General features: G+C 38.2%; 1 protein-coding gene across 1 annotated transcript; it reads left to right on the top strand.

The window, feature by feature from the left end:
- Nucleotides 1-533: 533 nt before the first annotated feature.
- SUCLA2 (succinate-CoA ligase ADP-forming subunit beta) lies at nt 534-24,172 on the top strand. The gene is made up of 11 exons (XM_075741841.1): nt 534-701; nt 2,686-2,869; nt 12,955-13,054; nt 13,251-13,413; nt 16,190-16,318; nt 16,765-16,903; nt 18,252-18,413; nt 18,495-18,637; nt 21,033-21,153; nt 21,464-21,552; nt 23,373-24,172. Exons 1-11 carry the CDS (start codon nt 615-617, stop codon nt 23,445-23,447), a joined length of 1,392 nt encoding a protein of 463 aa, XP_075597956.1. The 5' UTR covers nt 534-614; the 3' UTR covers nt 23,448-24,172.
- The last annotated feature ends 3,213 nt before the right edge of the window (nt 24,173-27,385 follow it).

Below are 27,385 nucleotides of genomic sequence, written 5' to 3'. Positions count from 1 at the left end.
GACGCTGGTACGGGGGCAGTGAGGATGGGCTGTGAAATAAGTACCTAGATGTACTGGGTCTTCAGTTCAGTACCCACTGACAGCACAATATTGTGTTTTGAGTTATTGCTCGAAGACACTCTGAAATAGAGAAAAAAAATTAAGAATCTTCAATGTAAAATTAATGACAAATTTTCCATTTTGAAGCAGAACCAGGGCAGGGATGGTAGAAGGGAGCTAGGGCCCTCTCCTCCCACCTGACATGCACGGCGCCAGCCGGGGCCGACGGGGGCAGGACGGTTGAGGGGGGATTACAGCCCCTTTTATGATCTCTGTTGGAAAATAACCTTTTTTAAAAACCAAAATCGTTAAAAAACGAGAGCCTACGAAAGCGGTTAGCTGCCCGCCCGGCTGAGCCCGCCCCGGCAGGGGGCAGCACGGTCCATCCGAGCACAGGGCGGGGCCCTCGAAACCATAGAGTCGCCCCTCCCCCCACGCCGCAGGCGGTTGTCATTGAGGGAGAGGAGTGGCGCGAGCGTTTCCTGCTCCACCCCGTTCCCTCTGCTCCCCCGCCCCGTCTCCGTGGTAGCGCATGCGCGCTGAGAGGGGCACCTGAGGGCGCAGGGGGCTCAGCCATGGCGGCCTCCATGATCTGCAGCCGGGTGTCGGCCGGGCTGAGGGGCAACGGTCTCCGCGCCACGCTGGGCACCGCCACGGCGAAGGTAGCGGCCGCTCGGGAGCGGGGGCGGGACGGGGCGGACAGGGCCGGGCTAGGCCCGGGCCGACTGGGGTCGGGGTCGCTCCCTGCAAAGCGACGGCGGGAGGAGCGGCCGTCTCATCCCGCTCCCGCCGCCGTCCTGCCCGGCCCTTCTCTGCCCTGCCCTGTCGCAGCGGTGGGGCTGGCTGCCGTGTGTCTTCCTCTGCCGTACGTCCCCCCGCAGCTGCTGTTCTTGTTTGCGGCAAGTCTTCCCGGCGTGGTTCCCTTTTCCTTCCTTTCCAAGCCTCCCTTCCCTAACTTGCTTGGAAATCCCAATGTTTCCATCTTCGCCGTCACCTTACTCATACGAGGGGTCGCGCTGTGGCACTAAACTCTTCTTCCAGCTCGCAGCTCCTCAGTCTCTGCTCTTGTTACCTGTGAATGCCTTTTCGGGCTAGGATCTTGTTTTTGTCCGTGGAACCCCTGGAAAGCAATGCAAACAGAAGAGCTAGGGAGTAGCTATCTGGAGTGTGTAACTCTCCGTGCGACATACTTCTTCTACGTATGGAGGAAGGTCGCTTTGAGTTCCCCTCTCGTGTTACCCCGAACCTCCCAGGGCCTGGCCGGTCAGTCAGCGCCAGAAACAGCAGCGATAGCGGTCAGCGCCTCTCGCTTGGGTTTTGTGCCAAGGAAAGGGCCTGCAGTTTGCTGAAGGAATCCTTTGGAGGTTAAATAGGCTCTGTGGATTCGCTGGCTTGAAATGCCCTACTGACGCTCTTGTTTGTGTGCTTACTTTAGTTAAAATGAAATTAATCTTAAAAACCCAGTCTGCTAGAAACTTCCTAATGCAGACTGATTTTTGTGGTGCTTGTGCCAGTGGTATGTACTAAAAAAAATACATCAAAATTTTGCTAGTATCCAAGTTTGTTCTGTAGTCTTTTTAGCTTGAATCTTTCAGTGCTAATCTATGTACATGGATTAGCTGAATTCAGTAGGTTTGCCTTTTTGTACATGCATAAAGTTGAGGTCTTGTTCCTATATAATGAAATATGAAAAATGCTGCAAACGTTTTTGACTTTTGTGGTTGATAATTTTCTTATTATGAAATACAGTTACTTTACAAGGTACACTTCATAAACCTGTGTTGTCTTAAAAGTCTGTAAGGTAGCTGTTCTTTTTTAAAAAGCACTGCTCATGCAGTACTACTTCTGATGTTTTATAATCAAAATAGTTTTCTCCCTTTTTTCTTTATACAAAATATCTGTCAGAAATGGTTGGGGTTCTGTACAGTACTTTTGCAGATGAAACTAAGACTCATTCCATACTGGAATTTCCAGGACTTAACATTAGGCATGTTTTATTTTACTTAGCATTTGAAATTTTGAAGTTACCTCACGCTTTTGGGAACCCTCTGATTCAGAGTAGATGTTTGACATGGGTCATAGCTAGTTCTTTTCTGTTTCACGATAGTCATATGAAGGCTGAATAGTTGTTCTGTAGCAAATTAAATTTGCTGTGTACAACCACTGAAGGTGATGTAAATTAGTGGCTGCTGACCTTCCTTTGCAAGGCTTAGTTCTTAGTTTGGCAGAAGGAGGCAATTTACCAAAACTTTTGAATGAACCTATTTTGCATGCTTTTCTCTGTTCTCTTATGCTTCCAAACTTCCTCAAGGTTCTTTTCCCTACAGCTGTATTTCTTAAAGTACTTAATGCTAATTAAATACTCAAGAGTGTTTTAACCCTGCCAGCCCTTGTCACTGCTAGCAACTTCCCCAGCTCTTTCCCACTGCCCCAGTAAAACCTCCCCAAACCAGACCTGACATGAATTACTAATATGGCGGGGTAATGTACAAGTATAGGATTGAGTGTTCAGCTGTTTGCATTGGTACACTAAACTGTGTTTGTTTAATATGTAGACTTTTTTTAACCTAAACAAAGTCAAAACACAGTCATGTTCTCTTTTGTTTGTGTTCTCTTTCTTTTTTTTTTTTTCCTCTTTTCCTTCAGGTACTTGGTGGAAGTCCCGGAATACTCAACAATCATGGGTTTCAGGTGCAACAACAGCAACAGAGGAGGCTGTCCCTACATGAATACCTGAGCATGGGACTGTTGCAGGAGGCTGGCATTTCTGTTCCACACGGACTAGTTGCCAAGACACCAGACGAAGCTTACAAAATAGCAAAAGAAATAGGTATAATATTAAAGAGAACATATACAATATAGGCATGGGATTGATACAAGGTGTAACTACTTTTTCTGTCTTTCCTGGTAAGACATTTCTTGGAGTTCTGAATATACGATCTCTTTAAGAGAGCCTTTCCTGTGAAGCAACTTTCTTGCAGATTTGAGTATTTGCTTTGGAGCTGATATTTTTCTAACATGAAGTTTTCTAATGTTTAAGATTGTTCAGTGCAGAAGCGCACAGTGATATCAATTAAGTGACCTAGTTGTAAAGACACTTGGTTGTGTATTGAAACTGGACTATGAAGCTAAACCGTGTCCCTGAAATTCTAAGGGGGAAGGACTTGACCCTACTTCTAGTGAAGGCTATGAATGTCTATTTCAGGCATCATCTTTCCCATATCCCAAATGCTGCAGATACTTTTCCTGTAACCAGTGAATCTTGTTTAAAAGGAATGGAGCAGGTATAAACTGTATTTGCCTAGACTAATACAACTACCTCAACTTCTTTGAGATGAGTAATAGACTCTACTGTGTGCACATCTTGGATTTCTTTTCACTCACAGGCGAGGTTAGAGGAAATCTTGTGTGAAGAGTTTCAGTGGTGGTGGCAGGTAAGGCTTCTGTAGTCTGAGATCTCCTGTAGAGCAGAAGATGAAAAGAAGGATACGTACCTTTAGGCTGTAGAAGAAGGGTAAAATCCTCTTCCTTTGTGAACATGCTGTTTTGGCTGAATGCGGCTACTTCATGCAGGAGGGGAGGACTTTGATGGCTTATAGTTACACACTAAATTCCTGGCTTGCTGATGGAAAAAGCATCCAATCTTCTTCGCTTGGGGCTTAAATACTTACATATTCCACTCTCATATGCAAATCCCTATATCTCTCTTCACCTCCAAATGGATACATTTGTAGTGATTCCTGAGGTTATAGATTTTGTTAGATTCATTTCAGTTTCACGTGTAGATTGAATGTAAGAAATGAGATCTGAAAAAGAACATAATTTTTTTTCTAGAGCAGGTTATGCTGCTTCGTAATGTAGAAAGGAATTAAAAGGTGCTTTTCCTCTACATCTGGTGTCCTGGAAATTCAGATATTTTCTGCCTGCCGCCTTTGTCTTTTGGTACAAAATTATAGCTTCGTTAGTATGAAAGAAAGGTGTTAAAATACTTCTGAGAATGGTTTAAAATGCAGCCCCTCCCCTTCAAGTTAGGGGTGAGCTTGTAGCATGATCTAAACTTCATAAATTGGGGATACCCTTTTGCTTACATTAATATCTGCACAGACCTGCTAGTGGCAAACGAGACAACCTTTGCGTGTGGTTCTTTGGTAGACAGTAGAGGAACTCGCAGGTCAGGATTTCTTTGTTTTGTTCCTTGTTCAGAGAGGAGACCTGTAGCAAGGTAGGCATGTCTGCTGGTTTATAGCTCTGTCCCATCCATGTGGCTTCATAGGTCTGCCTTTTGTCTGGAGTATGCGACCCTGTGCAGTTTCTTGGGGGTCAGAAAAAGGAAGTTGTGAAGTGTGTTAGCATCCTTTAGTAAGCAAGAATTAAGTAATTCAGGGCTTCTGATTGTCAGCCATATACTTTAAGTTGGTGTGTATTTGATACTATGGCTTTGCTTGATACTAGAGATGAGAAAGGGAAGACTTCCCAAAAGGAGAACACACTGAAGGAGCTTGAGTTTTTGAGGCATTGCTCAAACATTGTCCAGAACTCATCCTGAGTGACAGATTATCCTTTGCTCCAGTGTTTTGGATTGCTTTGTTATTGTACCCATTTCCCCACTAGTTCTCATTTAGTATGTACTTAAAAAAGCCCAAACAACCCAAAATCAAACGGAATCTCTAGCAGAATGAAAAAAAAATCTCACTTTTTCTTTGTCCACCTGCTCATTGTTTATTTTTGTTGTGTAAGAGTTGTTGCTGGTAGATAGGAGGTAATCTTGCTTTTTTATGTGTTAAACTTTTTTTTCAAATGTTTGTCTAAACTGTTACAAAGATAGCTGGTAACACCGGTTGCTCGGTTGCTCTGTCTCCCTAGTGCCGATCCACATGCTCCCGATAACCTTTAGTCAGAAACCTGCTCTCTGTAAACTTGAGTTTGGCATTGGATTTCTTTCCTTTTGCAGATACCTCACTCCATTTAGAAATGGGTAACTTTTTATCCCAGTGTATAATATATAGAATAATCTCTTCTCATTAACAGAGATTATCATACTTTAGCTGTGACTGTAGCTAAATCAGTGAAACGCTGTTGTATGAACAAAGCTAAAGCTTAACCATACCAAGGATTATTATTACTGCAAAGTAACTAGTGCGTGGTAGAGTCGAGCTGAGGCATACGAAAGTTGCAGTTTGTCTTAGAGCCTAGGTAGAAGAGTGCCCTAAGTATTCTTTAAATAACAAAAATAATGAAATTTGTTAGAATTTAATTTCAAGTTATGCTTATCTTGAGGTCTGAAGTTAGATGAAATAGTGTGGAAGCCAGAAAGGTTGTTTCCTCTCCAGCCTTCCTCCCCCTTCTGCTAAAGACCAAAGTGTCCTAAAGAGGGCAACTGGTTTACCTATATGTGAAGTAATTTTGAAACATATGTGAAGTAGAATACAGTATTTGAGCTCGCATTGCTTTCTTCCCTATAACATTTTCCTAATATTTTCAAAGGAAACTGAAACGAAACTATATGCTGTGGGCAACTTTTGAGCAATGATGACAGATCACTTATGGTTTGAGACTTAAGGAAAAAAAACTTGATTTTTTTTTTTTGCTATTTTTTAAAAATGTGATTTCTGCTGCAGCTATTAGATTTTTTTAAAGTGCTATTTTCAACTAAGATTTCTGTTCTAGCTGGATTCTGCAAATTATTATTGTTTTACTTCTGTTTTTAAGATCTCTTCTGTTGTGCATGGGAAGGTTGGCCATTGTAATTACTACAATGTTGGTTTGCATATAGCTTTTTCTTTCCATGTTTGTCTCATTGTTGAGAGTCATCATTGGAATTTGTTACTTATCACAAGCAGCTTTTCCTTATAAGGAGACCTCCATCTCAAGTAAATTGTTATCACATATGGTTTGTGAAACTATTATTCTTTTAAAATAACTGCTACTGAGTAATTCAGTCCCTGGGAGTAGGTTTGGATCTCCTGTAAATGTCACTGCTCACTCACTTTTCCTCCAATAGTTCAGTGTCTCCGTTCAAGACCTCCATATCTTATTTGTGCCACTGAAGGAATGCATTCTACTCAGAGCTGAGAAGACATGTATCTGATGAAGTCTTTAAAGACTTTATTGATTTTAAAAAACCCAACAATGTAGTATTTTTATTTATTTGTGGGCTTTGAAATATGTGGCTCTTCATATGTTACATAAGCATCTCACTGAAATTTTGAAAAAGTGAGCTGAGTAAATTCTGTTCCAGAGTGTTGATAAGCGGCTGCAGTATGTCTCGATGACTGCCTCTGAGTTTATAGTTTACTTAGCCTGTACATGCATTCCAGCTAGCGCTGTGACCTGTGCTGATATAGAAGCTGATACGCATTTGTTATCAAGAACATGACTAATGAACCTAAAGACTATTTCTTAAAGAACAGATGCTTCATAAATGTGATAGCAGATAGCTCAGCAGAACATACTCTTTGAAATGCATAGTATTGCTGTTTGCTAAGACAGCACCTATGGAAGTCTTATGCATTGCTGTGACTGAAGTTTTGATGTTTCCTGACACCTTCCTCTGTTAACAGTTGTTTGGAAGGGAGTGACATATTGTATGCCTGTAGAAAAGTCTGCTTTTCTTTTATGTAAAGTGTATATTTCTATCCATGATGGTTTGAGAGGTAAGACTTCTAAAGTCATTAATATCTTGAAGCAGCTTCTGTGTTCCGCTAGTTTTGTAAGATTTTGATATAGTGAATCCCATGCCTTTATGCTCATGACAGACTGTCACATTTTAGTAAAATAAAAAGCTGTACAGAATAGGAGGTGTTGAGTGCGTAACATTTCACCTTTTACACCAGAATTCTTGAAAGGAGACTGAAAGCAATGGGCTCTTCTCTGCTGCTATTTCTGCTATTGCAGTTTAAGAGATCTAGTCCATCTTCTTATCAGTGTGGTTTGTAAGGAATGCTCTTTTTTGGTATGCTTTCTACAGAATGACTCAAGTGATTGACTCGGCTGTATTCCTGCAGACAGTTATGTGATTAACAGAGGTTTCTTTTCAGACCTTTTAAGTTCTTTTCAATGTTACTATTTTATTTTTTTGTCTATTGCTTAAACATGCAAGTTGTATCTGTTTTAAAAAAAATGTAATATGTAAACCTGGGAAGATTTATAAATAGATTTGTTGATCTCAGGCTTGATTGAGTGGGAAACTAAAGTATAGTACAATGTGTGCAATGATTTTCTTAGGTAAAGTACTAGCTTTTTCTTTATTAGCTCTTCAAAAGAGTAGGTATTCCAGGCACAGTGGCGCAAAAGCTAGGGTGGTTTTCTTCTTAGTGCATGCCACACCTTCCTTGGTAGTCTGTGGTTAAGTGTTTTTTTGTTGTTCTGTGTCACACTGAAAGCTCACATCTAGTTTTTGTTCCCTAATACTTTTTGTTTGTTTTGCCATTATCACTTTTCTTGTTTGTGAATTACCTGCTTGACTATGTTAACTGATGTCTTTTAGGTTGTCTGTAGAGTCTGAAGCTCCAGAGTACTTGTCAGATGCTGTAGGACATGCATGATGATCTAAGGTGGCAAATGTGCAGAAATCCCCCAGGTGTTAAAAAAACCTGCTGTAGTGGTCAGTGCTAAGTAGTTTTTTTTCCCAGTAATGTTCCTGCTTACCTGGTCAAAATTTCTAGATAACCATCATTAGTAATCTAGAAACCAAACATTTACTTAAATTCTGGCAAACACTGCTTTTTTTTTGGGCATCCGGAGCTTACATTTTGCTTCAGCCTTTGCTTTCTTCTATGGCGCTTCACTCCTTTGAAGTTCTAATATCAAAGCATATTGTTGATAATAATTCGTTAATTCAAATAGCTTGTCGAACCAGCATATTCAAATTTTGACTGCTGTCTTTTAATTGCTTAACTTAAGCTATTGCCAAAACCAAACCTGTTTTGTGAGTTAATGAAAAACTTGATACAGTTGATTAATGTCAGGAAGTATTTGTGTAGAAAATAATATTTTGTAATAGACATGAAACATCTTGTTTGCTCTCCTGACTGGTATGGTTCTTTCAGTGACAGTATGAAGATCGCTGGCACATAATTATTTCAGTAATTGTACTTTAGATTTGTGTGAAATGGTTCTTCTAACACTCAAAGGTTTCAAATGCTGAAAAAATGCAATTTTGAAGTTAATTTCTAAATAACTATATTTATTGACAAAACACAGCATACTCCAAAGACATTCTCTGCCTGTGTTGGCAGAGTTAGGGTTGGCATACTCTTTATGTTGAGACTTCTGTTGATAATACAGTGTTAGTTACAGGCCCATCTTTTCCATCCCTAATTCCAGTAAATACAACAACATTGTTTAAACTTAGTATCTGTGCAACAAGAAAAAAAAATGGTTTGTATTATAAATGGAGAGATATTCTTCCCAGAACTAAAAACTTTTAAATACAGACTGAGGCAAAAGTTATGGGTCTCTGTCTCTCTCCCAGGCTAAGTTTGCAGTTGAATGGTAGTTGAGAACTTGATTGGTACTTGTGTTATTAACCTATCTCCACCTGTTTTGTCAGAACGCATTAGACTTGTATAGTTATCACAAAGGTGTTTATAATATGTGGAAAGCAGTACTGCTGCTACAGTCAATACTGGGCAGAGAAGTGGTAAAGTGATTTGACAAAAGTCAGAATGGAAACTTGTAAAGCAGAACACTTCAATAAAGGTTGCCTGCCCTAGTTGTCAGACTTTCTACTTGCACGGAAAACTTCAGAGATACAATGGAACAACAAACCTTCTTGCCTCTTAATAAACTTATCTTAAAACTGTATTGTACCTCCGTGCATGCCTGTGAGGCGAAAGGGACCTTTCTCCCATTTTGAAAGCTTAGGTTGTGGAATCAGAAATTATTCCTTCCAATCAATAAATATCAGTATTGCTAGAAATAAAGATTATGGTGTTTCCTGACTCTCTCACTGTCTAGTTAATAAACCATTGCTGAACATGAAACCTGTAGTGTTAGTACTGCGTAGATTTTGTTTTCCTGAACAGACGCTAACTCGATGTTCTGCTGATCTTAGGCACCTGTTCTCGTTGGTATCTACTCTTAATTTTCTATGCATTTCTTGTTTCATTTCAGGTTCTTTTACTTACATGTGCTTTTTGTGCTAACTGCCATTAATATGGAAATGCAGCTCTTAGAATAAATGTTTGTTCTGAGTTTTGTGCATTGGTCTGTAGGTTACTTGCCTGAGACATTAGCTGTACTAAAGGTTTGTTCTTTTGTTCTAGTGCCCTTTAGAGTTTGTTATTGCTGCTGAAAGCAGCCTGCTTTCTGTCCCACTCACTTCAGTGTCCCTGTGCTTGTCATATGGCGTGCAGGCTTGCAGAAGTACCGTCTGCTGGATTAACTTTTGCTTTCAGCAGATTCGCTTTTCTGATATGCTTCAAGGCATGATCACGCAAATGCTTATGCTGGTACAAGAAAGGAGACTGGTGTGAAAAGCTGAGGACGGGAGGCAGGGCAGGACTGCTGCTGTTGTGTAGTGTTGGTTGTCAGAGACTGTCCTAACTTTGTATGTGGATACCTGTGCTAGGGCAGAAACTGCTATTTTTCCTTTAAACAAAAGGTTAGCAGTATTTCAAAGCAGTGTAAGCAAAACAGGAGGGTGCAACTGTTAATACTGAGTAGAAAACTATGTTAGCTGCTGGTTTCCAAATTTTTTTCTTGGGTTACTGTGTATCAGCAGTTCTCTGCTGTGTCAGATTGTGTGATCGTGCTGTGGCTGTAACACTGCAGATGAGGTGTGTGACAAAACTTTTCTGTCCTTTAGTTTTGGACGCTCTAAATAGGAACTACAGGAAAAAATGTTTATTAAACAGTAAACTCTGCATGGGTCAAGTTAAGGTTTTCTTAGGACATGTTATCTTTAATTTTGTTTCAGATACATCTATGCAGCTTAATTGCTTGTACGCATAGCTGGTAAAATAACCCTTGAAGTTTTACGTGTTTATGCATTCAAGCAGCTAGTTTGCAGTGCTGTAGGAAAACAAATTACAAATCGTTAATATCTTGCTCGTTTAATGCCATAATTGTTGCATTCTGTTGCGTAAGGGATAGTCCAATGACAACTTTGTTATGGCCAAAACTGATCGTGAAAAAATTTAAACTTGTTTCTCACGTATTTTTTTGGGCTGTCTTTATATGTTACCAAAGTGTAATCATGCATAATACTTAAATTTTTAAGAAATATCGTATGAGATCACGCCAGTGGTGCATTTAGCCCAATATTCTGCCTCTCATGATGGCAAATGTACATGCTATTTACGGCAATTGTTAGCCTGGCTATTTTCTGCAGTCTGTGTCCCTCATTTTCCCCCAGCATTCACAATCATTATCTTAGGAATATCAGAGGGAAGATCTCTGCCCATTTTCTTTTGAATCTCGTATTCTACCTTATTGTCTCCTGGCAGACTTCACTATCTTCGACATAAAGAAGCGGTGTGGTTTTTTTTTTTTTTTTCACCTTTCAAAAACTGACTTCCCTTGGTATGTGGCTTTTGTTTTCAGCTGGTGTAGAGCATGAAACTGAATGTATGATGTGCTCCTGTGTTCTTGCTCTGTCCCTCAGCAGGTATGGCTAAAGACCATAATCATGTTCCTGATTTGTTCTCCTTTGATAGATTTTAAGTGCCAAGCTCTTTTAGTCCCTTCTTGTAAGGGAAGCTCTTCATTTCAGTGATCATCCTAGTAACTAGTCTTTCCCATTAAAAATTACTTTTATGATCATGCCCAGAGCTAAACATTATGTTCCAGCTGAGATTTTACCAGAGCTTTAGTTGGCATCTGCTTCTGACTTGTTCAGTTCTGGTCTTTATTGCCAGGAGGAGTAATTGCTACAAAGGAGGTGCCTGTGGGTGAACGTCACAGTTTTCCTGAAAACTTCTCTGTAGAATCAACTTTTGCCTTCTAGACTTAGTGTAGAAGATGTAAAATAGGGTGGAGAAATAGGATGCTGTCTTCTCAACTTCTTAGTGGACTGTAAGTTAAATCTCTTAGTCTTGATTAATAAGTATATCAGTTCTGAATCTTTGTCAGATACAAAACTTCTGCAGAAAGCTCAAAATAGTAAATTAAATAATGCTGTGACAATTTTAAATCTTAAATATTTGTGTTGCTTCAGATCTGTGTAAAAGAGCCCAGATGGATCCTCTGTAAGCAAGGGAGCAAGTGTGGTGGTTTTTTTTGTTTTTTAATCTCTTCACAGAGAAGAAAGTATTTTCCTCTCTCTCTTATGCTAACACTAAGAAGTCATGCTCCTCCAAATATTGTGTTTGTCTGTAGATTCAAGATAAATTGTGTTCAATTGGATGGAACTTTATTTTTAAGCTCATGTGTTGGAGTATGCGGCTTCATTTATCCATGAAGCTACTATTTATAGTCTTATTCATACATGAGGCTTAGTGTTTCCTAAAGCAAGCTTTGTACTTAAAGTAATTGCGTAGAAGTTGGTCTCAGGAATAAAAAAGTCCAAAGTCTTGTTTTGCGTGGCTTCTATAAAGGGTGTTAACTTACTTGATTGCCAGTACTTAGTAGCTATAAAAAGTAGTTATCTTCAGGAACTGAATTTAATATTAGATAATAGACTGTAGTAAGTCAGCATATACTTGTGTGTTTATAACCTTCGTGCTTCTTGTGCCAAAGAACTTCATATCAGTTGTGAATTCCAAGATCTGTTGTTAAGTAGACAGTCAAGAAATAAAATCTACAAGTAGATAGAGCTTGAGCATTCCCTTTGCTTATAGCCACCCCAGCTTGTGATATTAGCATGTTTAATTTTATCTGGCCAGGCAGCATGCAGGTCAAAATAGGAATCAACGAAATTTTTTTTTCTGCTGCAATCTTTTTTCAGTATGCATAGTGGCTAGCTTTGCTTGAGTACTGTAATTTTTCTTTCGCTGTTCCATGGCTGCCTTTTCACATCCAAGAGAACAGCGAGTTTGTTCTTTGCTCAGAAAGACCAGAGTGGCTCAGCTAATGGTGACATGAAAGAAATGGGATGTGCCACACAAATGTGAATGGAGAAGCTCTTACACCTTGCAGTCTAGTCTGCAGTGTATTCAGTGTAATTGAATACCAACTCAGGGCTTCGTTTTTCTGCCTTTATCACCTTAAATGACATGATGAACTTTTTTCTTTGCTTTTTGTCTTTTACTGATGCCTCAGAATATCTCAGTTGATTTTGATTATATTCTCATATTTTACTTTTTAAACCCAAATGCACAGTCTCCCCTACCTAGAAGAAATTTTGGAAAGGAATCTTAAAACAGTTAAAGGCCACTAAAGGGCTTACTCTGCCTGCTCTGGGAAAAATAGTGAATTTGCACAGGTCTCTGACTTCTGCAGAGCACTCAAGCTTATGCATCAGTGCTCTGCTGAATGGAAGCCATAGTGGACCTGCAAGTTGACTTGGGTAAGTGCCATAGTTATATATCATTACTGAGAAGGTAGTAGTTACAGGTATAGGATATTTGTACTTGATTGGGGAAAATCTTAGATTATGGTGTCAGATATTCTGTTTCATCTTGTTAATAGTCTGTGAGATACTAACCATTTCTTACTGGGTGCTTAATCATTTATGATTCAAACACATCTTAAAGATATATCAGAACACTCAAAGTATCAACACTTTCGGATACTAACTCACCAAGGCTTGTTCATGGAACAGCCTAAAACTGCAATTTGTGGATGGTTTGAGACTGTTGGAATAACCTATGTGAGCTGCAATACAGTTTTTGATTTGCATATTTGTGTCTTGAATTGGGGCGGGGGATTGGGTGGAAAAGGGGGCATAAAATGAAAACAGTCTTTATTATTCTACCTGGGGCAATTCATTTTAGTAGTCACAGATGACAAATTTTGGGTTTTCTTTCATTCTAGGTTCAAAGGATCTTGTGGTAAAAGCACAGGTTTTAGCTGGTGGTAGAGGAAAAGGAACATTTGAAGGTGGCCTCAAAGGAGGAGTGAAAATAGTTTTTTCGTAAGTTGTTTCTAAATTATCCAACCAAGTGGAAAAACTTCAAAGTTTCACATATGAACTGAACCTGTTGCTTAGTTTAAAATCAGTATTTTAATTATTAACCTTAAAATAACAAAAATCAGATAAGATTTTTTTTAATGCTACTTCTGTTTTTTCAGCAGTTTCTTTGTCACATTTTGAGCTTCTTTTATTCTAGTCCAGAAGAAGCAAAAGATATCTCCTCCAAAATGATTGGAAAGAAGTTGTTTACCAAGCAGACAGGAGAAAAGGGCAGGATATGCAATCAAGTATTTATCTGTGAGCGCAGATATCCCAGGAGAGAATACTATTTTGCAATAACAATGGAAAGGTCGTTTCAAGTGAGTAATATTAGAAATAGAAGTAAACTAATTAACTTGTTATAGCTGAATAAAAAAAACAAACAAACAAACCAAAACCCCAACAAAACTGTTTACTGTACTAGTCACTTGCTTTAGAAAATCAGGAATATACATGAGTCAAATTTTCATTCCTAGTAGCTCTGCCTGTATGTTTGCCTTAGTGTGTAAAATGCTTTAAAAATGTGATGCCACAATTTAAATTTAAGGAATGAGTATTGGTAGCCCCAAATGAAATTCAGAGTCATATGGCTGAAGGGGAGATGAGTGGAATTAGGGGGTTATTTTCATTTTGGTTTTAGTTTGCACTTATCTGTCAGATACTCATAGTAGAGTTTAGTTTAAAAATACAGCTATGTGTGTGCATGTACATGTACACACTATTTAAGAATATCAGGAACAAATAAGTAAAAGTATTTTGGAAGAGCCAATGGTTCTGGATAAATCAAACATCTATTTTCTCCAATATGTGAAGGAGTGCAGGTGTGTCCCTCAATTTTGAAAGCGCTGGTAGCTTTCTTATGCCAATACTCTTCAGGAAGAGTAAGAAGATTTGGACCTAGAGGTCTGTCTTCAGAGCTTTTAGGAAGACGAAAGCCATAGTCTCTCCTGCTTGTATGTTCTGTATGTGTGTGTGTATGTGTATGTAGTTTTTTAGACTACATTTCAAACCCAGTTACTGAAATGTGTCAGTGTATTTTCTGACAGGCTAAGTGTTCCATTATGGAGCATAGAGCATGAATTGCTACATAACTTCAGCAAAGCCAGGGTAAAGGAGATCTTAGAACTTTATTTTCTGAAGCTCAACAAAAACTGAGTTTAGTCTATCTAGGTGCTTAGGAGTTTGCAGAGGCACTGTTCTTGGTAATTAGAGGAGTATCTCTGGGATGAGTATGAAATAATTTTCTGTGGAGGAACGAGGAAACTAGTCTTAATTTTTTATTGCAAAATTAGGAGTTAAATATTGTATTTGTTCCTTCCTCTTCCTCTGTAGTGTTCTTCCTGATAGGAAAGTATCAGTTGTGTTGGATTTTAGTACAGTTACGTGACTTGGGCACCTACATTCTGTTGTACTCTATAATAAAGCTGGGAAGATCCAAATGTTACAGTACATGCCCCAGATTTACCACAAGGTGGCATTAAAATATCGTAAATGGCTGGATTTTATAATCTTAAAATTGTCTACTATTCGAGTAAGCATCGTTATGGAAATAAAATTTACTGTAACTGATTTAAGCAAATTAGATAAAGAAAGGAAACATTTTTCTAACTTGTTTTTGCTCTTGTATAAAAATAAATTAAGCTTATTAGTGTATATTGAGCATAACTGTGTGGATATTGCCTTGATAGGGATATGCTTTGTTTTTACTGCTGACTTTATAAGTCATGTTTTTAGATGTGCTTGTAATTGCTGTAACTTTTCTAGGATGCTTATGATGAGGAAATGCTTTTCAAAAGAAGGAAGTGTGAAGGTTGAATAGCACACAGTGTGTATTCCTGATGTTACTACAAACCTCTTCCTTTAAGGGGGGAAAAAGTCTGTAAAATAGTCAGTTGAAAGTGGAACTTGATGTCTTGGGTGTTATTTCCCAATAGGGGCAAGACTTCTTATGCTTTAAGCAAAACTGTTCACTTTGATCAATTCCGTGGAACAATGAGTTATTTTTGTAATGTGTTTGTAGCTTCCTGCCTCTGTCCAGGATATGAATATCCAGAAATGTTCATTGTGTTGAACCTTGCTATTAGATGTAGGATAATTCACTGTCTATATGTTTCCATTTGGAAGGATGGTGATGAGAGGGGAGTAGTGTGGTTATTGTTCTCTGAACCAGTGTCACACTGTCTGTAGTTAATTGTCAACAGTTATAAGGCTGTTTAACGTTTTAAGACCTGTGCTGATATGGAAATGCTGCCTTAGTACACCAGCTGTCATAATCCATGCATGGGTGGTGCTAAGGGAAGGTAGGTTGAGATGATGCAAGTGAGGTTGTCTTTACTGTAAACTGGAGAACTGTTCCCATGGGGAGAAATTTTTAGGTTCCGTGGTAGCATGTCCTTGATGTTTTTGTTGGGATTTAGATAACATTTGCAGCAGAGATTTTTTTAAAAAAGCTATCAATTCTGGTTTCTTATTTTCTTTTATTATTGAACACTTGAGAGCTGTTTTGTCAGAACTCTGTGACTTACTTTCAGTGATGGCTATAGTTACTGAGCTTTGTGATCCTACTGAACAGGAATAGGTTGCCATAATTTGTCACTGGGTTCTGCAAACCTAGATTTGTCCTTGGAGTTGGAGCATGGTGCAATGAATAAAGGAGTTCCTGGCATTCGATGTGTGTTTGTGTAGGGGTGAGTGGAGAAGGGGGTGATGAGAAAGCTGTGCTTTTTCTGGTGACAACCTGCAATGTAAAATGCATATGATTACTAAGTTGAGTCGTTCCATCAAAATTTAAAGCTAGTATGTCTGTGTTAATTACTCTGTTGCTACAGTGTATACAAAAAGTTTTCCTTGTTAAAAGAAATTGGCCCCAATATACACCTTAAAATTTGGAAAGTATTATTAAAAGGTTTTATATAGATGTATTCAATAGATAGTAACGTTTTCCTCAGTAAAAGCATACAAGTAAAATGCCCAAATGAAAAAATTTGCAACTAACAACAAGGTTTTGTTGCTGTGAGGTATCTTATGGGAAGAACTAAGTTTCAATTGTGTGGTATAAAATCACTTACGCTTTTTTTTTTCCCCTTTTTGTTCTAGGGTCCTGTGCTGATAGGCAGTTCTCAGGGTGGTGTTAATATTGAAGATGTTGCTGCAGAGAATCCTGATGCGATAATTAAGGAACCCATTGATATAGTGGAAGGCATAAAAAAGGAGCAAGCTGTTAGGGTAATTGTTAATGTGGAAAAGTACACATTAGCGAGGATGGGAGGGTTGCTTCTAAATTTTGTAAAGTGTGCATGCATTCAACCTGCTGAGTTGTCTTAAACCCTTTTGACATTTTGGAACAGATTTGAACTAGGTATTTAAGTATTTTTAGGTGATCATCAATGTAAATCCAACTCTGCATGGTAGTGCTTTATCTAGCTTTTATATAGCTTTGTAAAGGCATACGATGATGACTTTACTAGTTCTTTTTTGGATAAGTGCAGTGTTTTGTATTGAAAACAATCTTTTCAAACCCAAAAGTTACTTTTTTTCCAGGAAGACAGGAGAGGTTCTACATCTACAAATTCAATTGACAGTGAAATAATAGCTAAACTGGGACATTCCTACTTTGTAACTAAATCAAACCTCAAACATCAGTTAACTAATAACCAATCTTTTACTTTCAGCTTGCCCAAAAAATGGGATTTCCTCCTAATCTGGTGGATGAAGCAGCTGAAAACATGATCAAATTATATAATCTCTTTCTGAAATATGATGCTACCATGATAGAAATAAATCCTATGGTGGAAGATGCATCAGGAGTTGGTAATGTTTTTTCTTCATATTCTTCATGTAACAGTTTGACATTTTCGTAAATCGAAGTTAGTTGCTTTGCACTGCTAAAACTTCAGCTGGATACAGCAAGAGGACTTAGCGTTAACATGGTATGTTGAAAAATTAATTTAATAAAGCATATAAATTTGAGAATCTAAGCATTATAGGTACGTGCTCTTAATTGCTAAGTAGGATCTTAAGTTTAAATAGCGTCCTTTTAATTTTTATTTATTTAAAAATAACACATATTCTACTCTTGAGTGTTTGGCTACCCAGTGTAAGGCATTTCTGGAAACTGGGTCTTTTCAAAATTCATGAATTGAAACTTGAGACATCTTGTGTATTCAGAGTTGGTACTGAAAGGGTAACCAGGATAGTAGCACCTTCTAGAAATCTCCTGCCTTTACTACTCGGGCATCAGAATGACTGATTGAGTTTGATGTATTGAAAGACTATAGTTGTTTAAGTGATATATTGACGTTTATCAGGTTTTTAGTATATCCAGTAGCAGAATAGTTAGTTAATATGCAATCACAGCCAATTCCGCTGTCACCAAAAAATAAATCTGTGGAGCATATTTGTACCTGAACTTAGTTACAACAGTTTTAAATTTAAACATGAATGTAACTCCTTCATCAAAGCTTATAATCACTCTACTGTTATTGTTTGTTTTTTTTTTTTAAAGAACACTGCTTAAATGAACAATACGGAGCAGTCTCTCCCATTTGTTTCTCGTGTCTTGTCATTTTTATATCATCTATAGTGAGGGGTAGAAATGAAGTCTTACGTTTGTACAGACAGAAACTTAGTTCTGATGTAAAGAATACTCTAGGTTTTCCATGTCACTTGCTACATCTAAATGAAACTTACGTTTCTGTGTATTCTTCTGAGACCTTTTCTTCCAACTCAGGTGTTTTTTCATTGTGTTTTTGTGTGCTTACATGCACATACATACACTATATTTAATCTAAAAGAAAAAAAAAACTAAGAGGGATTAAAAAAAACCCCAAACCAGACACCTTCTGTAGGGATTAATTTTATGCTAATTATGTAATTTGCCCAGATTTATCAAACAGCTTGTAAGCTGATTTGTTCTTAGAGTGTCTCAAGAAATACTTCCCTTTTTGTGCAGTTAAAGGGACTTAACTGATTGTGTGGGTAAACTGGAGAGAATCTTGTATTTGCATACAGCATTAAGTGCGTCTTTTCAGCAAAACTTTGTTTGGACTGCATGAGCTAGCTGCCTAGTTTGACTTAACATACTTTATCATATTCATGTAGCAGTTGAGCTATTATTCTATTATTCTAGTATTAAATGTGGGGTTTTTTTTCCTTTCAGTGATGTGTATGGATGCAAAGATAAACTTTGACAGTAATTCAGCCTATCGTCAGAAGAAGATCTTTGATATGCAGGATTGGACACAGGAAGATCAAAGAGATAGGGATGCTGCAAAAGCAGATCTCAACTATATAGGGTTGGATGGAAACATAGGCTGCTTAGGTATGTTCTATTTAATGACTTTTAAATGACCTAATGGATTTATAAACTGATTTCCTAAATCTTATCTTTATTTTCATATAGTCAATGGTGCTGGTTTAGCTATGGCCACAATGGATATAATTAAACTTCACGGTGGAACTCCAGCAAACTTCCTCGATGTTGGTGGTGGTGCTACAGTGCAACAAGTGACAGAAGCCTTTAAGCTTATTACTTCTGATAAAAAGGTGAGGGATGAGTTGGCATATCAAGGTCCTACACAGTAGTAAAACAGGCAATGATTTGAAAGACAATGCTTAGTGCACATTCTCCAGAAAATGTGGTGCTATATGCATAGAATTAAAAAGGCAAGAAAATGGAGATGTTAGCTTAATCTTGGTGCAAATGAAGGAGGCCTGAAAACCTGTTGAATTTTTTTCCTTTTTTAAAAGTAGGTTCTTTGGTTATATACTGAGTAGGCAGTTTTATGTCCTCTGATTGAAGTTACAGCTGTACTTGAATCTTTCCAGAAATCTTGGAGTTGGAAACTCCTCTGTCTGCTGTTTAAACAGACACCAGTATTCAGATGGGTTTCTTTTCCTTTCTTTTTTTTTTTTTTTTCTTTCTCCTTTTGGGCCTGTTTTGCAGCTGGGTCTGTTTTGTGCATAGAGTTGTAGAGATGAATATTGACTGTGTTATGCACAGATAGGTTTCTAAGGTACTGATTATATATAATAGAAGATAAAACAACTTTTTCATGGGCTTGGAAGAGCATTAATGTTTTATCCTATCGAAAGTTTATTAGAAATGTTTGAATATTATTAACATAATAAATTGGCTGAAACTAGAGAGAGCGCTTTACCATCCCAGAAGGACAATGTGAGGACTGGATTAATGGTCTACATAGAGGTGATTATCCCAATGGGAACTTGGTGGCAGTTTGGGACTTTTTAAAAAGAAAGAAAAATATGAAAAAGAGGTAACCAAAAAAGGTGGGAGTGACTTGCAGGACCTGGTAATGGTGTGCTACTTTTGCACCAGAATTTTATGCATTACTTGCTCATCTTTGGAAACAGCCAGAAACAAATAGTGAGTGATGTTACAGAGGAGCTTAGTCTCTTCGCCATTGTAAAGATTTTTTGTTAGCAAATACAGGGTCTGACATGCTCTCCAAGAATGTTATAGAATCATTTAGGTTGGAAAAGACCTTTGAGATTGAGTCCGTCTGTAAACCTGGCACTGCCAACTCCACCACTAAACCATATCCCAAGCACCACATCTACGCATGTTTTAAATACCTCCAGGGACGGTGACTCAACTGCTTCCCTGGGCAGCCTGTTCCAATGATTGACAACCCTTTCAGTGAAGAAATTTTTCCTAATATCCAATCTAAACCTCCCCTGGCACAACTTGAGGCCTTTTCCTCTTGGCCTGTTGCTTGTTACTTGGGAGAAGAGACCAACCCCCCACCTGGCTACAACCTCCTTTCAGGTAGTTGTAGGGAGCGATAAAGTCTCCCCTCAGCTTCCTTTTCTCCAGGCTAAACAACCCCAGTTCCCTCAGCTGCTCCTCATAACACTTGTTCTTTCTTCACATTGTTTGAGCAAACTGGGGGAAAAGTGAGGGACACAAGCACAGAGCACCTGAATTACAGAGAGAAGAGGAGAAGAAACAAGGAGCAATTTGGGGATTGTTGATTTGGGACAAGTTCTTGCAATACCAGTTCTCTGCATGGACAGAGGGTGTCCAAACAAACTTCTTAATGTATCTTTCCCTTTCTGCCTATTTTATCAGAAAACAATAACTGTAGCTGGGATTCCTGGTGCTGAAAGTCAAACGGCAGTACAGCCTACTGGTGTTGTGGAGTCCACTCTGGCTGGCACTCTGGGGTCAGTTCAGGGGTTGTTTGGAACAGCCTTTGGGGGTGCCAGTCTGATTCTAGTTGCTCCTACCCATTAGGAGCAGGAACAATGCCACTCAGAGATGAGCTAGTCTAATTGCAACATAATGAGAACCAATCTACTGATTATTAACCAGTTGTACATTAATGTTTTGTCAAGTTTATTCTGTCCTCCAAGGCTGTGTAAACACTAAATGATGTCCCGTGTATGAGTTTTGTAAATTTTCTGTGTTCTTTAGCATGGCTTCAGTATGTGGAGGTACTAGTGTGGGAGGTACCTCTGTTGGAGCAATGTTAGAAATGGAAAGATAAACAGTTTGACAAATGAAGTTGTTAAATGATTTTGATTTGCCTGAAGAAAATCAGTAAACACAATGAAACTTCAAACAGCTCTATTAATCATGCGCAGAATATTCTGAAGCAAAGTACAGTGTTGGCTTTGTACAGAAAATGGGTGTGTGGCTTTTCAAGTACACACTGTAGGAGAAATGGCTATTGCATGCAACTCGTGCTGGATTGAAGGACAACGTGAATGTTTCCTGGGACAAGGTTTTCCTGAAGTTACCATTCTGGTGTATGTGACTATAGAACTGTACTTTTATTGCTGATGTTCCTTATCTTTCAGAGAGTCCCTTCTTACACTTACAGAGCTTGAATTTTCCTTAGGCTGAAAGGCTGAGTGGTGCTTTTATCTGATGTGTCTCTGGCCATTTTTAACGTGAATGTTGTCATTGATTCTGTAGGTACTTGCCATTCTGGTAAATATTTTTGGTGGCATTATGCGATGTGATGTGATAGCACAAGGCATTGTTATGGCAGTAAAGGATTTGGACCTAAAAATACCTATTGTGGTACGGTTGCAAGGTGAGTGTGCTTCAGTACGTGTTAAATATATTTCTGCCTATATGGGCAAATGTTCTTGAGCTTATATATTGCGTAGCAAGTTGCCTGGAAGCTGAAGACTATGGGGGGGAAAAAAAGGCAAACCTCGAATTTAGATGGTGAGGATTGGCAAGTTAATAAAAAGAGATTTCCTGCTTTATTAACTACTAAAGTTGTTTTCTAGATTTATTCACTAACCTACTTTAGGAACAAGCTTCCTAGAAAATCTGAGAATACTGTGGAAGTAGTAGTCCCCTGTTCAGTAAGAGTGGCATTTTATCTATTTCTTAAGGTACACGAGTTGATGATGCCAAAGCTTTAATAACAGCTAGTGGCCTCAAAATCCTTGCATGTGATGACTTGGATGAAGCTGCCAAAATGGTAAGATAGCTGTTTATTCTCTTCAGAATGTAGCATCTGTTGCAGAATATTGAAAAGTTGAACTCCGTTCAATCAACTAAAGGTAGCTTAGTTTAAATCACAGTGCCAGTTATCAAGGCCTGAAGCAAATGTTTTACAAATTAGTAAGTATGTATTTTGTAAGGAGAACAACTATGCAGTCAGAAGCTGTTATACCCCAGAAATTTCTGTGTTTGGGACTTTTATTCCCCCTTCCCCAAGCAGGTTAAAGAATAGGTTTAAAAAAAAAAAGAACCAGGTAAATGACCACATCAGTCATAGAATCATAGAATGGTTTGGGTTGGAAGGGACCTTAAAGATCATCTAGTTCCAACCCCCCTGCTGCGGGCAGGGACACCCTCCACTAGACCATGTTGCCCAAAGCCTCATCAGTCCCTCTCCTTAGTAGGGGAATGGCTAAGAGCTTAGCTTTATTAATTGGAAGACAATACTTAAATTGAGATAGCTGAAAAATGCAATGTAACGCTTCCTTTGATAGAGCACCATATTTCAGTATGCATGATCAAAACCAAACACAGTTGCTTTTCTTGTTGCCTCATAAGGCAATTGGATATTCAGACAGCTTGTTTGTGATATTTTTGTGTGTGTGTTTTGTTTTGCTTTGTTTCCTGGGGTTGAAGCTCTAGAAGTAGCTGTGGATTGCTTGAGGAAGAACTTGCTTAGCCTGACAGTATGGCCTTCTGTTTTAAGGAATAGTACCAAGTCCTGCTAGGCTGATCAAGCTTTGGTTAGGTCAATGGAAACCTTCCCTAGCAATATGTATGGGTCTTTAAGCTATACTGCATCTACGTAATGCATCTTCTAAAGCTGCTGCTGAATCTAAAGTTCTCAGCTGAATCACGGAGCCATGCAAATGGAGTTAAGATTAGTTTTGTATTTTTAAATTATCTTAAGAATACAAATATGCTTCTATCTGTAGAAGCACTTTTTGAAAGGGTTATAGTTGGTTTTGTATATTGCCCATAGGTAATTCCTTAAACAGGTTTGTGTAAGATGATGCTGTGAGTGGGATAAATAAATGGATGAGGATAGATGAGAGTAATAAGCTGAGCATTTGAAGCAGTGATTATAACCAGTGATGTTAAAAGTATTTTTTATACCTAAATATTCAAGAGATGTCTGTAAATTATTTAGCTAACTATTATTTTATGTGCTTTTGAAGTTAGGTAATGTGGGCAGGAAAAACATGTTACAAGTGTGTAGCAATAGTGAAGATGAAAATTTCTGATCTGCAAAAAATTAGAAGGCATTGGGTGGATTTTGTATCATGTAGAAACTTATACTTCTGAATCTTTTTTTTTTCCCCTAAAAAAACCACTTATAATATTTGATTCTAAGCAGGAAGTAATTCATACAGGTCTTGAGTTATTATGCAAGAGAATTTGAAGCTCCATAAGGTACCAAATAAGATGCAGAAATACCTGCAACAAAAACTCAGAGGAGAAATAGCTTCTAGATATATAGAATCTCTTGTGAATGGGTAGCCCAACACCTCCCAAGAAAACAAGGTGGCACACAAAGTTGAAAACTTGTAGCACTTGATCAAGATTCTTGGTTGTAAATGAGAACCAGACATTGTGTAGTTCTGTGAGATATTTTCTGAAAGACTTGATTCATCTTTCATTTGAAGGTGATCAAGAAGCACTGGACTAAGTAATAACACCCCCCCCTCTTTAAGATCTTGCTGATGATTCTCTGGTATTACTTTGATTAAAAAGATTGGTCTGGTTCACTCAAGTTAGAATTGTTTTGAAATTAAGTCTCTATTTTCTGTTTTTCAGGTGGTGAAACTCTCTGAAATAGTAAGCTTAGCAAAACAAGCTCAGGTGGATGTCAAATTTCAGTTGCCAATTTGAACTGAGAAATCTCATGCCTGTGTCTAACACGTTCTCTGAAATACTGTGTTCTGTGAGATACTTTTCATTTTTTTTGTGTGGAGGTTTTGATTCTGACAGGCGCACAAACTGAAGTACCTGGTCTTTAATGTTAACATTCAGAATGGTCAGAGTTCTTGTAAAAGCATGTATTGCTGATATTTAGTCCTTCTTAGTTGTTGTTCTCAAGCCTCCAGCTTCTGCTGCAGAATGTCACTTGCAATATACTTCTGCGTTGTCCAAAGTAAAGCTTCTGGTTGGAAAATAATTATTCTGAATAAATTCTAAAGTTACTTTACTTGTAAATTTGTATTAGCCTTGGTTAAAAGTAAATATGACTAGATTATCTAGTTGTCCATGTGGAGAAATGTATTGAAACGGTATTTTATATTGGAGACAGTTGTACTTAGCAGTATAATGGACATGAGCAAACCAATCATTATTTATGAACAGATGCATTTCAACTTGATCAGAAACATTTTTAGAAGTGCTTCACTGAAGTGGCTGGTAACTCTTCTGGACGACGTGTTTAATCACTACAAAATATACTGTAGCACTTAGATTTTCACGATTTCCAGTCCTTACAGGAAAAAAAAGCATTGTGTAGTTTTATATATGAACAAGCATTTACCAAACTTCAAGGAGATGGAATACATAAAGAATTACATCGCTAATAAAATTGGACATTAATAAAATGTCTCCCAAAACTTCTACTGTCTTTTTCTTTATATGTTGCTATTTTGATGAATTGCATTAACTCATAGATTAAACCATAATTTAAGCTAGCAAGCTAAAACCTTTTTAGGAATAAATTTACAATAGCACATTGTCGTGGTTTAACCTCAGTTGGTAACTGGGCACCACCTGGCAGCATCGGCCACTCCTGCCTCCCCCAATGGGATGGGAAGGAGGATGGAAAAAAAAACTTGTGGGATGAGATAAAGACAGTTTAATAGGATAACAAAGGAAGAGAATAATAATAACAATAATAATAAAACAAGTGTTGCACAAATGCAATTGCTCGCCACATGCAGAAGGAAGAAAAAAAGCTAACCAAACAACCTGATGCCCAGTCTGTTTCCGAGCAGCGCTCCTGGCTGTTCTGTCCGGAGCATGATGCTCTATGGTGGGGAATGTCCCTTTGGCCAGGCTGGGTCAGCTGTCCTGGCTGTGCTCTCCCAGCGCCTTGTGCACCTGGCAGGGCCTGGGGAGCTGGAAAGTCCTTGGACTGGGTGTAGACACTACCACTACCCAGCAACAACTAAAACATCAGTGTGTTATCAACATTATTCTCATCCTAAATCCAAACCACAGCACTATACTGGCTACTAGAAAGAAAATTAACTCTTTCCCACCTGAAACCAGGACACACCTGTTCTTTTTTTCTCTCCTTGAATTGCATTGCATGATTAAAAATGTGAACTCATGCTGTGTTGAAAAGGTTGGATATCATACATGCACCATGTTACTAAAGTGGCCTTAACTGATCTCTGCACAAACATGAAGGAAGATATTGCTTTTTGGAGAAATGTTGCTTCTACTAACAAATTTAGTATTAACCACTCCTTTTTGTCACCTTACAATGCTGTTGATTTTGGCATTACGTAGAACTTGCAAATTGACGATACATTTACCACTTAGTTTCCGAAAGATGTTCAATTACTATTACTCTTTTTTTTTGTTTGTATTTTGTAGGTTTTTTTGTTTAAAATCCTATTTTTTATTAGCTAATGATACTGTAGTTTTATCAGGAAATACTGAAGACTTGTCTACAGTGGGATTTCAAAATGGGAAATCCCATAGTCATGAACTAAGGACTTAAATGGATTATATGAAATGTAGGGAAACTTACAGTCAATCATACATGGTTTTGAGGTAGGTAGAGTGATAAATGAAGAAACTTTAAACTAGCATGGTGTATTTCAGTAGGTTTTTTGGCAGTACTAAGGAAAACCAGCAGAAATTAAACTTGCTCCGAATTTAAATGGGCTTATTTTCAATCCTAGTTCATCTCTCGCCACTGACTACTCTCTGCTGTTGATCCAGTGTGCTGCGTGAGGCTGGTGGGTATGCTTGGGGTGGCTTTTATTCAATGGCCTTGAATGGCTTTGCAGAGATAATGAGGTTGAATAGATTTGTTGAGCATTGAATAATTGAGAGAATCTAATTCAGTTCTAGCATGTGGGTTTGCTTCTAGCCTTTTTTACTTTGAAAATCTGTGTGGAATGATAATGTTCCAGGTTCATGAGGAGGTAATTTTTTCTTTTTTGAATATACCTAAACATACCAGCCTATTTTTTTCTAAATTGGAGGGAGGAACAATAAGAAAAAAGTGACTTGATGTTGCCAAAAATGAATGGAAATGGTCTTTTAGTACAAATACCGGACTAGAGTGGAGGCAAAACTAGATCCTGCTGTTAGTTCAGAATTTCCTTATACCCTATTTGAACTGTTAAATGTAGTTGAACAGGGGAGAGGGAGCCAAGGCAAAGTCATTTCTGTCTTTGAGAGGAATGTAAAATACCAATACTCTCAGTAACATGTTCACAAGTAACAGACTTGACAGAAAGCCGTGTTTCACCGTTAGGGTAATTCTAAAGCCCGTCGTATTCCTTTTACAAAGGATGAAGAATAGGTGTAGGATAGGAAGGTGGCTGCCTACAATTTGCTAAGCAGAGCGTTCAGAATGTACCAAATCACTCTAAAACAACAATCCGTAGAGTTGAAGATAGTTGCTTTAAGTTACTTCTGCGACGCTTATGGCTTTGTAATCCAAATATTTCCTAATTGGAAAAAATCGAATTGCCCCTTGGAAACGGCAGTGCGTAAGGGGTTGAAGGTGGTGTCCCAGGTAATGTGGAGAACTGTGACCGGGATGGTGGATCTGGGTGGTGGATATAGGTGGCAGGCATGCCCATTTCCAAAGATAGGGGTCTGGAAACGTTATTTATTGTTACTTCACTTGATGAAGAAACAGAATTAGCGATTGACCGATTTGTGCTAAGTATCTTGAAAGTGGGTAGGCATATGGAGATTGCTTTAATTAATAAGGTACTAGAGTGCTATGGGACCTTTTAATTACATGTATGTTTTAATCGTTTTTCAGACTGTTTCGCCTAAATCCAAGTATATTACAAGCAAGGAATGTTAACTGGTGTGTAGTTCATAATTTAAAGCCCCAAAACTGATGTAGGACCTGTCTGAATCTACTTAAAGCCTTATAAACTACCTTCTTACCTATACTGTATTGCAATATTAATAATCAAAGATGTGTAAGAATGGAAACTTACTAAAATTAGTCTATACAGCCAAAAGCAAAATTTCTAAAATAAACAAAACATGGAAAATGTGTAAACAACTTCGTACAGAAAAGAGCTTCAAAGGAGCAGGAACTTTAATGGCAGAAGAAGGAGCTTGTATTAGATAACTCGCTGCCTTTTGATGCAGTTGTTATCAATGCAGAGTTTTGTAACTAACTGTTTTGAGATACAAAAACACATTTGCTTTTATGGTATGAATAGCGTAACCACTACCAGCCTTGAAATTCAGAAATTAGCTGTTCTCGTGTTCCACAGCCACCTCAAGCGTTAGACTTGTGGCGCGTTGTGGCCAATGTGCTTCAAGACAGCCCTGGTGGACATTAAGGGTGAATCTTATTCTGTAAGTATTCAAAAAGATTAAGTCTCATAGTTTTTATTGTTTTTTAATGTGTTATCTACTGAACCAATTTCTATTTAATGTATTAAACCACTTTCTACTGCAGTACTTCAGTGAAATAATTGACCTTCATGGAAAATCAGACAGTAGGATTCTAAGTAGTATTAATATAGATACCATTGGAAGACATGCTCAGATCTGGTTACAACAATTCTTACGCTAGAATTCCAATGTTGAACAGTTTGAAAGAAAAGTAAAAAAAC

This window comes from Balearica regulorum, chromosome 1 (assembly GCF_011004875.1).
Source record: "Balearica regulorum gibbericeps isolate bBalReg1 chromosome 1, bBalReg1.pri, whole genome shotgun sequence".
In the NCBI taxonomy this organism is placed as follows: Eukaryota; Metazoa; Chordata; class Aves; order Gruiformes; family Gruidae; genus Balearica; species Balearica regulorum.
This window is presented reverse-complemented; position numbering and strand designations above follow the sequence as displayed.